Source organism: Carassius gibelio, chromosome B1 (genome assembly GCF_023724105.1).
Source record: "Carassius gibelio isolate Cgi1373 ecotype wild population from Czech Republic chromosome B1, carGib1.2-hapl.c, whole genome shotgun sequence".
Taxonomy (NCBI): Eukaryota; Metazoa; Chordata; class Actinopteri; order Cypriniformes; family Cyprinidae; genus Carassius; species Carassius gibelio.
This window is the reverse complement of record NC_068396.1, coordinates 16,562,060-16,577,827: the sequence shown is the minus strand read 5'-3', so window position 1 is coordinate 16,577,827 and position 15,768 is coordinate 16,562,060. Positions and strand designations below refer to the sequence as shown.

The 15,768-nt window shown below is 37.3% G+C and overlaps 1 protein-coding gene across 4 annotated transcripts in view; it reads left to right on the top strand.

Moving 5' to 3' along the window:
* Positions 1–2,500: 2,500 nt before the first annotated feature.
* cntln (centlein, centrosomal protein) overlaps positions 2,501–15,768 on the top strand; it is a 146,257-nt gene continuing 132,989 nt past the window's right edge. For 2 of the 4 annotated variants that reach the window (XM_052545618.1, XM_052545616.1), the window contains exons 1-5: positions 2,503–2,734; positions 3,117–3,204; positions 5,023–5,111; positions 6,601–6,685; positions 15,389–15,523. In XM_052545618.1, the coding sequence (XP_052401578.1) occupies positions 3,124–3,204; positions 5,023–5,111; positions 6,601–6,685; positions 15,389–15,523 (390 nt within the window). In that variant the 5' untranslated portion in view covers positions 2,503–2,734; positions 3,117–3,123. Of the gene's footprint in view, positions 2,735–3,116; positions 3,205–5,022; positions 5,112–6,600; positions 6,686–15,388; positions 15,524–15,768 lie in introns of all 4 variants that reach the window. The other 2 variants (XM_052545617.1, XM_052545615.1) reach the window with 2 other exon arrangements.

Sequence of the window (15,768 nt, the reverse complement as noted above, 5' to 3'; positions counted from 1 at the left end):
GCAGGCGGAGAACCGGGGCTTTCCCAAACTTCTGTGGTGAGATACTTCCCGTGCTCTGCCTACTCAGCCCACCAAGGGATTGTCGATGCTTCCTGATTGTACGGGCTGTATATTGATTTAGTGTTAATACATCTCTGTTTCTTAGTGACATGGAGAAGGATGAACAGATGAGTTAAATAGAATCATTTTACTTTACATCATATAGACACAATAGACGGTATCAGCATTTGTCATGCTGTGAAATAATGTTCTAATATGCAATACAATTTTTGCTATTGAAACATTACAATAAAGTACAAATATATATTTAAAGAGAGAGAGAGAGAGAGAGAGAGAGAGAGAGCGCAAACTGAACAATTAAAGAAAGAAGGTTTAAAACCTACATGCAAAAATCATTAAGACGGACACCTTTTGCTATAGAGAGGACTTGGGGAAAATGTCCTTATTATCCTGAATTCAGATTATAATAAGCTATTGAAAATTATATTAACAACAAGATTTAACAGGATTGTAAAACCATTTTTTTCCCCACAGCTAGAAAATACTAAAATCAGACTGTCCTAAATAAAAGTCAAAAATTGCTGAATATAAACAAGCTGTCTGGCAAAGTTCATTGCCTTAAGAAACAAAGTGATTTAAATGTGTTGTACAGTCTAAATTTGCACCATTTAAGAATATTCAATTTTTATAACTTATAAAAAAAAAATTATTCTTTATTTTGCCTGCTGTTTTTGGTCCAGATTCAAATTAAATAGATAACTGGAAAAAATACTACATTTTTTTGCCACTCGAGCAACATTTGCGAGGTTGTCTGTTGATCTGAACTTTTTACAGGCCTTGGGTGTTGTAAATGGAGCATGTTACATTTGTGATGTTTGGCTGCTGTTGGAGGCTGTTGAACGGAAACTGATATTAGTGCCAGAGAGTGCATGTGAAATCACATTCGGAATGGATGACTGGTAACTATCATGAGTAAACAAAGGGCTTTGTTGAGCAAGAAAAAAAAAAGTTGATTCAAAAGTGCCATGTGTCTGCACTCTTAAAAGGGGCAGATGTTGCAAATTACCAGCCAGTCTACTGCCTCTGAAATCGCAGCTCAAATGAGCATCCTAATGAGAGGCACTGTTTGTGGGTCAAATAAAAGCCTAATCACGCTAAGTCAATTGACTTCTTCTGGAGCAATAGAGCATGCAAGCTCCAAAGCAGATGACCTACTGTATGTTGCACTCCTGCAACCTCCTTTATATCTGTCTAATCTTGTTTCTGTGATTTTAATCATCTAGCCTTTTGATATGACTCTAGTCGACAAGGACATGCACAGTTGTTTATACTCCATTATACAATCATTATGCAATGAAAAAAAAGTTAATCTGCCTTAATAAATTCAGAATGATACAAGAGTGCAATCTATATGATAATTTATATAGTGTTGAACAAGATGAACAACCCTGGTAGACTCTTTACTAGCATTTATTTAAATAGGTGCATTAAGAATAATTGTTTTGAGTTGAAAGCAGGAGAAAGAGTGCAGCACACCAGAAGAAACTACTATGGTAATAGTAAATAAAATAAATAAATACATTTTTGACTTTTAGTCACATAGTGGAAAGAAAACATCAAAAATACACTTTTAATTGTTTATTTGACTGCACTTTATTTATTTGATTCTTTAGAGGTCAATTACAACACATTTTCAGAAGCACTAACAAAAACCAAACTTTCCAGTTTTGTTAATTTGTCATTTGCCTGATGTTATAACATTTTGTACCTAAAAACATGGAATGGAAATTTGAAAATGATTTGTGGGGTGTTGAGTGATAAAAAGATGTATCCAAAATATATTTTGTAAAAACCTTAGACCCAAATATGTCAACAAAATGAAAAAATAATTTTGAACCTGGCTTTCTGTCCAGATCCCTGTTAATGTGTATTTACATAGAAAATGTGCATTTTAATCATTCCAGAAAACTTTTGATAATAATAATAATAATAATAATAATAATAATAATAATAATAATAATGTTTAGAAAATTTCAGTTCATTTGTTATTTTTGTTAGCCTATTTATTTATTTGTTTGTTTTAACCTTATATTCACCTGGTGCCTTATCTCAAAGTAATTTATATTAATCATAGGTTTAGCAAAATTTGGTCATTATATTTATATAATACATATAAATGTGGTTATAAATGTGGTCATTATATTTCTTGTATAAATAGCCTATGAGAAAGAGAGAGAGAGAGAGAGAGAGAGAGAGAGAGAGAGAGAAAGAAAGAAAGAAAGAAAGAAAGAAAGAAAGAAAGAAAGAAAGAAAGAAAGAAAGAAGGAAAGAAAGGTTATTTTAAATAAATATATAAAAAATATATTGGACTTTAAACAACTTCACATAAAAGTTAAATCAGGTTTTAATGTTAAATTATTTGTTCCGTGAATTATACTGATAGCATGAAAAACAATATGATGAAGAATGTCCGTTGAGACTAGCAAGCCGTAAATTGTTTCGGGATGTCGTGAAATGTGGTAAACGGCTCTGTATCAAAACACGGAACTGGCGCGTTCATTTGAAACAGTCAAGACGTTTGTTTGTATTTCCACTTTAATGAGCTCTGTAGTTTGTTTTCCAGTTTTAACCCTCCGATGAAAACATACTGTCAGGTGCAATCAGAATGGTGATTTATTAATATTGCGGTTTTCACTTTGCATACAGTTCATCGGTATCCAAGGACGCGCTGCAGGTCAGGCACAGTCACACAAACACACACACACCGCGCACTTTATTTAAACTAGCAGTTGTTCTTAATTTATTAAAACACTTGTATTAGTGCGCAGTTTTGTTATTATCTTATTAGGCACCTATTAATGCTTTATTGATGCAGTTGGTCATGGGATTTTAATGTGTTTTCTTTTTTTTCTTTTTGTATTTTATATCGGATAATTGAATTGAGTGAATGTTATTGAGATTTAATGCAGTGTCCACAGAGAGTGTTTCATTAATTCATAGACTCAGATTCACTTGATCTTATTCAACTCCATCTACATGTTCATCATCTGTCTGTCTGTCTGTCTATCTAATTTATTTTAGACTTGACAATGATAAAAAATGAACTTTTCTGTTAGGATCTCAATGGACTCGAAAGACAATGAACGTGTTTTGCTCCTCAAGGAAGAGGTGAGGAGTTTGTCTGAGGAACTCGCTCAATGCCAGGTATATTAAAACATTTATTCATATTATTATGACTATTAATATAATTATTTTCAAATTACAATTTATTTTGTCTATTCTTCTCTGTCTCAGGATAAATTGACAATAGTTAAAAAACAAATCTACTATCTCAACAATATACCAATATTCTAAGATAGTCATATCAGAAGCCCATATTATTATTATTATTTTCTTGCAGTTTATTTATTTATTATTATTATTATTATTATTATTGGCACAGTTGTGATGCTAAAACGATCTGACTTCCAACATATGGACTCACTGTACTGAACACTTAACTCATTTGACTTAGGGATACTGCATATTGTTAAAGCCCCACCAGGTGCTGCCTAAAAACAAATACCTGCATTTTCAACAGTGTCTCAAACTCAAGCTATCATTATAAATAGATTGAAACATATTACTAAAATATTATAATTTTTGAGTATATCGTTTACTTACAGACATCCTTACACTGATCCTGACAACTAATTGAGAAGGGCCATCAACAATTACTCAGTGGGTGTTCTTTATTTACTATACAACAATAAAAGGCTTACTCTGACCTGCAATAGGACTACATCATCGGTGGATGTCGACTGACTCTGTCTAGGTTTTTTTTTTTTTTTTTACTTGCCTGCGGTTAACAATTGATTTTTCTCCATTTCACTTTTAATGACAAGTGTCTATGTATAAAGAATCACATATAATTTATGTGAAAGGTGCTGTGCCCATCCATCGACTGCCATTAACTGCAAAATGTTTCTAGTGGACCTTAGAATTTTCAGGGAGGCAGTTTTACTTTATTAATATTTGTATAAATAGCAACATTCAATGAGTGCACTCATCCAGTGGGCATTCATGGTCTGCTGTATAGATAAATAATTCATCAATACCACTGCCTTTCAACATATCAAACACCTTCCATTCCATGAGAAAATCCCTGTAATGTGCAGGAGTTGCTCAATCTTCTGATGTAGTGAGATTAAGCGCTTGTGAAGAGACCACCTATTTGATGGAGGACTTTTCTTAATCTGTCATTAAACACAATGAAGGCTAGGAATTGTGAGAACTCTATTTATATTCATTTGCTTAGTCTCTCTCTCACACACACTACTTTGTATGTTTAGCCTATGGTCTATCAAGGTCTGCCTGCACCATTTAGTAAATAATTAATTAGACACTTTTGAATAGGGTTTAAAATTCATGTACTAATTGGACACCAGCAGATTCTGCAGGGATTTATGACTTTAATCTTATAATGATGTGGACATAATTTAACAGATAATTTTATATTAAGTTGATCTGGTGTAATTCTGTTTTTTTTTTTTATTAATGTGGAAAATGATGTCTCTCATTAAATGTAATGTAGCTTAAAAATCTCTGAAAGCCATTTTTTTGTTTTTCCAAAAGACACTTTGAATTGTAAGTGTGTCTTGCGCGCGTGCCTTTTCTCTCTGCAGCCACTTGATTCTTTAGGCAACTAGTGAGTTCAGATTTACCCCTGGCTTTTCCCCCCCTCTGTGTCTGTGTGACTTCATGAATAGGATTGCTCTGATTTAATTTCCTTTTTTTTTTTTGTTAGAACAATAATGTTTCATGCATTTGTTTGATCTTCAGTTTTAATACATCCTGTGATATACTTTACTGTGATATTGTCTAATCTATCTATCTATCTATCTATCTATCTATCTATCTATCTATCTATCTATCTATCTATCTATCTATCTAGGTTTTTCATTATTATAATGAGGCTGTTTCTTCATTTTGACTTTTGTCATTGAGCCATCTTTTTTTCTTTTTTGTATTTGCTTCTAATAGACAGACAAGGAGTTTGTGTGGTCGCTTTGGAAGCGACTTCAAGTGGCTAGTCCAGACCTAACCCAGGCGGTGAGTCTTGTAATGGAAAGGTGAGTCACATTGTAAAGTCACCATTTTTTTTTTTTTTTAACAACAGCAAATCCTCTGCAACTATTTTCTCAGTCCCTTTCTTCCATTGAATCATTACACTTTTACGATTCAGACTTGAAATAAATGCTTTTTCTGCCACATGAAATCCCTGATTTGCGAGCACGGTTCTGCAGGTGTGTGTGTTGGGTGGCTGCGCCGTTGAATGCAGCTATGAGAGAACTCGAGAGCAGATGATGATCTAAACCCTCTTATCCTCAACACAGACTCCCTCTCTCTCTTCTCATCTAGACATTTAAAAAACTTCTCTTTGAGGGATATATACTAGATTTAAAATGACTTATGACCCTCAAAGAGGGTGTGGGGAGCTAAAAAAGTAGCATGGGAACGTGTTGTGGGGGGAAAAAAGAGATCAAATTCGTAATGCCGAACGATTGCCATTGACATGACTTTTAAAAGTTATTATTATGATGTAAAGAGGTGAAGATAAAGCAATGTTTTGCACTTGTGAGAACATTTAGGGCACTAGCATGGCTTGGCAATGGCTGTGTATTCATTTGGGTGCAAATCAAATAATTCTTTCCACCACCCAATGAAAGATTTTTTGTGACCAAAAGCTTGAGCTTAAGCAAATGTTTTCCTCGACTCTAGAAGTGATGATTAATAAAAGAGCACCAGCCAGGCTAGGCTCTCCGATATCCCTCACCAGCTTCTTCCTCAGGCAGTGCAACAAACCAAGCTGCTCCTCAAAGAACTGGCAACATGCACCTGAGGGCGTGTGCATATATCAGCACACGGGAGATTGACATGATAATTGTGCTGACTCTGTGAAGCACACAGGCTACTGGGAATTCTGGCTGGTCTGGTAGGGAGCAAACACTTGGCTTGGGATATGGTTAACATCACCAAGCTTCAAGGCAGTGGTGTTCTCTGAGGAGAGCCATACCATGTCAGATGTCCTCAGGTAAAGATAGAATGAGAAAGGGTGGAAGAGATTGAAAAAGTGAACCAGGGAAAGGAGGATCCCAGGTGACTGGCGGCTGTTCAAACAAACTCACCCCAATTGTGATTCTTTTGTCTTTTTCCCCCAAACACCTGCTAAAGAGGGTTAGATCCTGAAAGGAAAGGAGTGTTTGTGTTTCCCCAGTGAGTAGTGTTCCTGTTTTGATATCCTAATAATTACTGATACCTGGAGACTGGAGTTATATCCCATCATTCCCTGTTTGACCCTCTGCGGTATAAGCTCAGAGAACGCGCTGAGTGGTTGAAAGGCAATTTTGCCTGTTTCTTCTCCCACAGCATCCAGTCTATCCTGCAGTGTTTTATCTCCTAACCGAGCGTCACCGTTGCATCATCCCAAATAGATTTTCAAATGTGAATGGCTTCAGTGTTCACTGAGGCCAGTGGATCGGTTCGCCCTCTTCTGTATTCTGATACTGTGACAGCCTGCGCCTTTAATTTTGCTCTTTTGTTCAATCTGTGCTGTACTAGAGAAAAGCAGAAAGCTGAGAACAAGGACAGGAAAGTTCTGGAGATCCTTCAAGCAAAAGACTACAGAATCCAAGGGCTGGAACAGGTACTGTGAGATCTTTACACAACTGAAACTACACCCCAGGTATTATTTTTTTCCCCTACTTCCACTTTTACTTCAGTTCATATTTTCGATGATTTTAATACTTTTACTCCAATATTTTTTTTATGTGCTGCATCGTTACTCGTTACAATTATAAAAATGTTACGAATCATTCCATTACAAACCCAAATTACCACTGCCAGAACTGTAGATGGCAGGTTTGATGAAGCTGGCACATCATTGAGCGAATCAAGCGATTAAGAAGACTGCGCGTGCTGACTGAACTGCTGTGAAGAGAGAGATGAACACCGAGCTGAGCCACATAATGACTCGTTCACGAGTCAAGAACCGGTTGCATCGGTTTCAGGATCACCAGTAGCTCTTTCTGACAGTTCGATTCAATAAAGGGGTTGAAGAAAACAGTTCACCGGTTCTTTTGCGCTCCACATAATGACGTCATTGGCGATGAGTGCAAGCCTTCGGATTACCTGCGCTCATAATACTAGCACAGAATCAGTTCAGAATCAATCACCAAAAGAATCAGCTCAGTTCAGACGCTCTGTGTGTCGGTTTGCTTCACGCTGAATCACACATGCGCAGTATCATCAGCTCCTCGGTTCTCGAATCGGACACAAATTCGTAAACGGTTCTTGACTCGTGAACGAGTCAGTCTGTTCGTTATCTTGCTCGGCTCGGTGTTCATCTTCAGTTCTCTCTTCACATCAGTTCAGTCAGTGTACTGTTTGAGTAAATGAATTACTCCAGGATATTGGTTTGTGTGAGCCACATTGAACAAGTTAACAGTTTGAGCAATTTGTGGATTAATGCGTATTGGAGACGCGAACCGTTTAAAACGATTCAGTTCGATTTGGTGAACTGTTTCAAAAAGATCCGGTTACATCTAATGATTCGTTCACGAACCGGCGGATATCACAAACTGCTTTGTTTTGAACTGTCTTACAACAGACACGGAAGAGAAGACAATGCTGAATAAAGTCGTAGTTTTTGCTATTTTTTATATAAATGGAGGTCTTACATGTTTGAAACAACATGAGGGTAAGTTATTAATGACATAATTTTGCAAATTGGGCGAACTAACCCTTTAATCTGTTTTTTGTTTACAAAAAGTTACAGTCAAAGGAATTGTGATGGTCCTTTAGGTTAATCATTTGAAATAGTAAAAACAATATGTTCAAACTTTTGACTACTTTCTTTAATAACTACATAAAACAATACTTGTACTTTTACTTTCAGTACTTGAGTAGTAAATTTTAAAATAGACTACTTGCAATACTTAAGTACAAAAAATGTTGAATTCTTTAGTACTTCTACTTAAGTGTGGTGCTTAAAGAGCACTTCAACTTCTACTCAAGTCACTTTTTTGATAGAGCACTTTTACTCAAGTATGGGTCTCTAGTACTTTATACATCTCTGGGTCTCAGAAACCTTCGTCTCTCCTTTTTTAATGAGCATCTCTGACTGACTGCTTGATAAATCTGCTTGGGTGACAGCTAGTGATGAAGCCGTGTTGTTAATTCACCTTTAATCATGCCCCTTAATGAAACATCTGTCAGTCGGCTTCATTAGGAACTCACCAGCAGCGAGTCAGTCAGATATGTCCACACATCATGCATAGACTTCATTTGTGTAAATAAGATTAGCCATGGCTTGATAACTCATAGCACAGGGGTCTACAACCTTTTTTATAGCATGGACCAGTTTTCATTTTGACAGTATTCTCACTTCAAGGAGGGGGGTTGGGGTTCTTGAGAAGATCGGAACATAAATGTAATTTACTCGAAATCCTCAAATCACGTCTCTATTTCAACTGCATGCAACAACAAACTAATACAAAACATTACAACTCGCCATAATGATCAATGGGAGCACTGGGCTTGTTTCCCTGAAAAAAAAAAAACAATTATCCCAGTGAAGAGGGATGGGTGACTGTGAGACTCAAAGTGTGTTGCAGACAGCCAGTTTGCTATGTAACTTTGTTTCAGTGGCTGTGAGCACAGAAAAACCCACTTTGTAAAGGTATGAAGTTCGAAAAGGAAGTAAACACTTCGGAGCATTTCGCAACTATCTTATGTTTTGTTTTAATAATTTGCGATCTCAATGAACTGATGCTCTTTACGCACTGGCATGGATGTTTTGCTAGGCACGTTGTAAATGGGTCACACACCCTTTCCGGTTGCACTTTAATTTAAAGTACGTGTACTTACATGTACTTATAGTAACTTACAGTGTATTTATCTAAGAAAGTAATTTCTGGTAATACAAGGTAACTACATGGGGCAGGGTTAGGTTCAGGGGTAGGTTCAGGGTAAGTACCTAGTTATTACATAGTTATTGTAATTACTATAATAAGTACATAGTATGTACATGGCGAACAGGACTGTAAAATAAAGTGCTACCCCCATTCCTTATTAGTTCCTAGATCTCTTGCATTTGAGATGTAGCGCTCCTAATGTTGACAATATTGGAAACATGTCGAAAGTTCACTTGCTGTCCCTCCAGTTGCAACTTGGCTTTGTATGCAGACACTTTGTCTGCCAATTTTAAAACAGTTGTCATTCTCCCATGCTGTGACAAATTAAAGAGCCAGTAAGATGAAAATTCTAAGCTTCCTATCACTGTTTATAAGTCCTGTACAATAGGTTTAAATCCATCCAAGGTTAAAAAACATTGTCATTTTGTCAAAATATCATTTTAAAATTACCTCAATTCTCAGAGATCCCCAAATGGTTCGCGCGAAGCTGTTCGAAAGATTCAGTTTCCTTAAACCCCACCTTTCGGTAGCATACTGTGTTCTGATTGGTCAACTGACATAGTCAGGTTTGATTGGTTGTTCCGCACACAACTTCATGGTAAACAATGCGTTAGCATCTTTTTGGGGTGAATTATGTCTTATTCCTCTCATTGCGAAGCAAACAGTAAAATAAAAAACGTGAACAGTTTCGCTGCTTTTTCTTCTGTGTGGGCGTATTCAAGCCGCGCGCTTCAGTTTGAATCTGAATAGCGCGTTCAGCGCGGGGGCGTGGTCACATCAGATATTATGAAGGGAGACGTGAAAAACGGACATCGCGTTGTTTTCATATGGATTACTTTATCACAGAATATCTGTTAGCAGCACTTATTTAGTTTTAAAGAAGACATGTCAAGCTTTCTATAGATATCTCTCTCATGTCTCTTCGTTGAGTATTCACGGAGTTAAACTACATTTTAATGACGTGTTTGTAAATGAAGATCAGCGCAGAGAAAGGCTGCAGATAGCACACATACTGATAAGACGCTCGGGAGAAAACAAACACATAACTTCATAATCATACTTCGCGTTGTGATTCGGAGATACTCGTTGGTCTAAATAAATTTGGTAATGAACCCTCTTTTATGGCCAAACGCTTTGAAAATCCCGCCTTGTACTCACCGAGATTAGAAAAGCAGTCATCAGTGAAATGTTGTGAACACAACAAAAGGGATTAGAATTTTAGCCATTGTTTCTTCTGATCTTCATTCTTTGTCAGTGAAAATAAAACAAACTTGCCTTTACAATTAAAAACACACTGTCTCCTCAACATGATGCTATCACACCAACCAGAGCGTCTTTGTGGGGGGGGTGGGGCAGGTCAGAGTTCCGTTTCTCCCGAGACGATAGGCGGAGATTATTATGCAAAGTGTTCCTAGTGACGTACATAGAGATGGGCAAAAGATGTGTGGCTCTTTAAATATATGTTATACATAAACCAATAATATTGCATTGTTGTCAAAATAGGTCAATTCATCAGCCTGCAGTGCATACCCTGGCAACACATTAACCTTTTCTAACATTTACTCTTTAATGTCCTCTGTGATATCATCAGTTTGTTAGCTGAAAGCGGAATCTGGCCTACCTTAGTTGCAGCTCTCTCTGCAAAACATTTCACAGCAAATGACTTTTGCAGCTGGCAAAATCAGTTTTTCCCCAATGGTGAAGGACTTCTTAGCTTTAGCGATACAGTCAGCCACCAAGTATGATGCTCAGTTAGAGCTGAAGATCTTTTGCCCAAACCCGTTCGGTCGGGTTCGGGCTTAATTTATATCATCTTACGCGGGCTCGGGCCGGGCTCGGGCTTGCGATCCGGTTTGCGAGGTAAATGAGCAGTCATGTAATGTGTTTCGATTAGCGCGAGAAAGATGCGAAAATGAATGCTGAGTAGGTGTAACGGAGGCTTGCCTCTGGTGATTACGTTTTGGTTGCACCAGCAACTAAAGCAAAGTCTGAGGTGTGGAAAAGTTTTGACCATGTTTATAATGAGAATAATGAGTGAATAATTACGCACCATTAGTGAGCGCAGGAACACGCTGAAGACATTTACAGTGGATTCAATCATTTTCCTCCACACAAACATGTAGGCTTAGACTAATGTCTATGAGTAAAGATTTTTCAAATAATAACTAAATATTCATTGAGTCTTAAATGCATAATGTGGACAGAGTATTTACGCTAATGTTGGCATTATTCTTTTATTAAATATCATCTGCTAGTGCGAAGAAAATCCAGCGGAGCCTTTATCTTAATTTTGTTATTGCCAAATGCCCATCTTAATTTAATTTGTTAAAAATGACTCGTTTTTATCGGTGTGTTGGTATGTTTAAATGAGCCTATGTCTAGAATGCTGAGATGTCACAGAGGACTTATTTTATTTCTTAATTCCAACTTCCAAGTGGTCTAGTTTACGTTAGTTATTGATAAATTATGTAAAAACATGTATAAATGACTCATTATTGACAAAAGGCAAAAGAGTTGTGTGTGTGCGCACATTTAAATAATGTCGGGCTGTAAACGGGTTCGGGCTTTTAAAAAGCTGTCAATCAAAATTTACTTGTCGGGCTCGGGTCCTGTCTGTCACGCTGTCAGTCTCTGTTTTCCTGGGTGTTCCCTAGTGAGCTCACTTCTCCTTAGGCACGTCACCATAGGCACTTTAATTCCTCTAGTCTGGTTCTGTCTTCACAGTAATTGCAATCCAATTAAATCGCACAGGTGCTGACAATCCTTTGTCATTAGTCTCCCTATGTATAGCTGTCTTTCTCTGTCATCTGGATGGAGTTCTTACCTTATGTGTGAATTGTTCTCGTCTCCCGAGACTTCCCCTTACCTTCTCGCTTCCTCCGAGTTTCCGTTTCATCCGGTTTCCTCTTTTGTTTTGGTTTTGTTTGTCTCCCATGACTGTTTATTTTGTATTTACCTTTTTGTTACAATAAACCATACTTGCATTTGGATCCTACCCTCTCCTTGTGTTTCTCCTAAACCCAACCGTCACACTGTCGGGCCTAACTTTTAAGGCCCGATTACAGCTCTATTCTCAGTGCAGCTAAACTTATAGATGTGGTTACTTTTAACAGATGCTGTTTCTCCATTTGTTAACATTTTTTTTCCCGTTCAAAATAATCCAGTGGTTTGTATCTCAATGCTGGGTGTTTAGTTCCAAGATACTGTAGCTGTTTTGAGAGCATTATTGAATCACATTTTCCTCCACAAATTATACGCATTGGATTTAGAGCATGTGAATTGCCAGAAGAGACAAAACCATATTTTAGAGATGAATAATCATATTTTCGGTTAAAGGCGTCTTTATTTTTCTCCTTTTTCTTTGCCAGCAGCTGTTGCTTCATTATCGTTATCATTTGTTTTTTTCTTACATCCTTCACTAAATAAACTTTCGAGGGTTGTTTGTTTCCCACTCATGTTAATATTAGCTGAATCTTAAAGTGTGGAACAAACGTTTTTCTGAAATCACGCCCATAAATTTGGATATTGGCTCTTAAAGGGGAAACACAATAAATAATACAGTGGTTTTGCATATAGCCTAAAATCTTTTTGCGTACATTTGGCCTGCCAGCAGCTCTTTCACTGCCTGGTACTGGGTCGCAACTCTGGGGTTGGGGACCTCTGCTATAGCGGACCAAGCTGGAACTTACTAAACACCACACCATGGCTTTGACATCATGACAGCATTTCTAATGAAGGGCCAGTGTATTTATTTTCATAGCAGCAATTATGTTTAGTGTCAGCATCATAGATATAAACACCTAGATGGCACATTAGCAACTATTTCTAATTACCGTGATACGGCTGCATGTCTGCCAAATTGGAAAGGTCAAGATCTGCTTGTAATTGCAAGGAAGTGAATGTCAGACAGATGACAGGTGTGCTTTACAACAGGCTGTAAAAGTCCCTTCTTACCGATTTTCACAGGATTTGGTTTGTCATAAAAGTCAAATGGTTCTGCATATTGTTGACGATGTTACATTCAGAAGGAACGAGTATTGGTAAAGTGCTCTTCATCAATGATCTGGAACAAAAGTCTGATTGCTTGAACTTGTTAATGAAATAAGGTTATAAACCATAAATAAACCCAACAATTGAAACACAATCAAACATTATTTCATATATAGTAAATTTGCATAAGGACAGTATCATAATTTCCATCAGTATTTTGTGAGACTGTGGTGGGTAGACCTTAGACCCTTTAGGGTCTAGGGATAAACCAAAGTGTTTAATAATAATAATAATAATAATAATAATAAATGGAACTAAACACAACCTTTAATGCTATTATGAGGAAATGTAAAAATATTTTCAGTACAGGCTGGTTGCACAGATTAAGGTAACAGGTTTGCTAGAAAAACACTGGTTGTTTGTAACATGTATCCCACATATAAATTGTTAATCTGAAAGTAGCATAGAAAATACAGTATAATTAACTATTTATGATAGACTGTGGATTGTATATACACTAGGTTAAATGACCTGCAGTATATTAGCATTATATAAGTCATAAATATGAAATGTTTGAGTGTTTGTATGAAATGATAGTTCCAAGATGGCAGACATGTTGACATATCCAGAGCAACTGAATACTGATCCTGTGTATTGATATATCTGGTCAGCAATTCCTCAATATATTTTTTTTACACACAAATGGCATTTGTTTCAGATTAAGAGCCAACTGTGCACATTTTTAAGTTGATGCTTAAATATGCAATATTTTTAATAGATAAAAAAAATTAAGTTACAGTTTTGAAAAAGTATTTTCATCTGTCAGGTTTAAGTTGCACTGGCCTGTTAGTGGAATTTGACCATCGTGCCCTGCTTGAGAAACTCATTAATAATCAGATTTCTGGGTACCGCTCAAAACCACTGGCATTCGTTTCATCCAAATTTTGCGCCAAACGAATCCAAATGTGATTAATTGCTTTTTCCTTCCTTGGCCGTGTGATGGTCTGCTGAATCCTCATCTCATCTCTGCATTTCCACACTAACTTTGACCAGCTTTCCTCTCACCCCACCCCCTTCCATTACCCCTCTTCTTCCATTTTTGTAACATAATTAGCTTTCATTTTTGAACTGCGCTGGGGATTTCTAATGCTAATCTCTCTGTCCTAGACCTCTTTAACTTATTTAAACCTCTTTTCCTACCAACTTAGAAGTACTATAGTTAAAACAGTGCTTGCCTACCTCATTATCAACATTTTGAGTTGAGTTTCACTTGTGCTATAATCTTTATTAAAACCTGCATTTGCAGCATTTGCATGGTGCACAGACTGAACATAAGTTCTCTATCTAGAAAGATTCAAATGATTTCCCCAAACATGGCAATTAATTGCCTCCGACAGCTCAGGGTTGTTTTTTAAGATATCAGCATAGAGTCGAGACATCCCGGTTGAAGTGTGTGTTAGCAATAGGAAACGCATTATCGGAATAACAGAGGTGGCAGAGGGATAACTGTGAACGATATTGAATATTTGCACTGAACATAGAACAAGGGGGTAGTTCATCCAATAACTATGTAATAACTAGGTACTTACCCTGAACCTACCCCTAAACCTAATCCTACCCCATGTAGTTACCTTGCATTACCAGAACTTTTTTAGATAAGTACACTATAAGTACATGTAAGTACACGTACTGTAAAATAAAGTGCAACCAAAATCTCTCAAAATATCTTTCTTTGTGTTTCGAAGATAAATTATAGTCTTATGGGTTTGGAAACTTTCCCTTAAAGTCTGGGTACGCTTAATTTTTAAGTCTGTCTTTGCGTTTCATGCATGGTCAGGTGTTCTAGATCTAGTTCTGAGTATTGACAGTGAAATTGTGTATACATTTTCAACATTATGGGTATTATGTTCTCTGGTAGTAAACTTTTTTACTAGAAAGCCACCTCTCAATATTTCAGCCAAACAAATTTGTTTTCTTGCTGTTCTATCATCTTTTTGGACACAGTGAATTGTGTCCACACTGCTGTGGTATTTACGTATAGTAGCTTATTCACACTTTTACTTGCTATCTCACAATCCGCTCATTCGGAATAGATCTCATTGGAGAAGTGCTAATTAAACAGCAGTGATTTTGGCTTTTCAATATTATTTCTTCAGAAGCAGTTTACTTTAACAATGTAGCAAGTAACAACTGAATAATTATTTTAGCTTTATCATGTCCTGTTGAAACATCATAGTAAAGCACTGCTAATTCCCGTGTCGCACATTTAGCAATTCAGGACAAAGCGCCTGTGACATGCTTCCCCATCTCCGTATCACGCAACAGCTGACCCCATTACAGAAACTATTAATGAAACTTAACTCTCAGTCCTGTAAACACTCATACCCAGATTGCTTGTGACTAACGGCTGTCTCTCACGATCACTGGTGTGGCTCTTTAAACAGAAAGTGACGGCACAAGAGCAGGAGATAAACAACCGAGTCCAGCAGTTGCGTGGCAGTGAGGAGGAGTGCGGTTTAATGAAGAAAGAACTGGCAGCTCTGCAGCAGAGACTGGGGAATAAGAGTCGACAACTTAAGGTTTGGACAAATTTCCACTGGCACCACTTTTAAAGCGCTGCTTCTGTGCCTGTGACACCAGGAAGAGAGGGAGGGGGAAAAAAACTGATAAGCCCCTGGAGCCAATTGCCTAAGGCCTCAAAATCCCGGGTCGGGGCCAGGGGCTGTGAGGGTGGCGCTGGTAGTGGCAGCGTAGCTCAGAAAAACAGCTAACATTCTCAATAAATACTTAATGATGGCCGAGCAGAGGAAAGAGTGTGTATGTG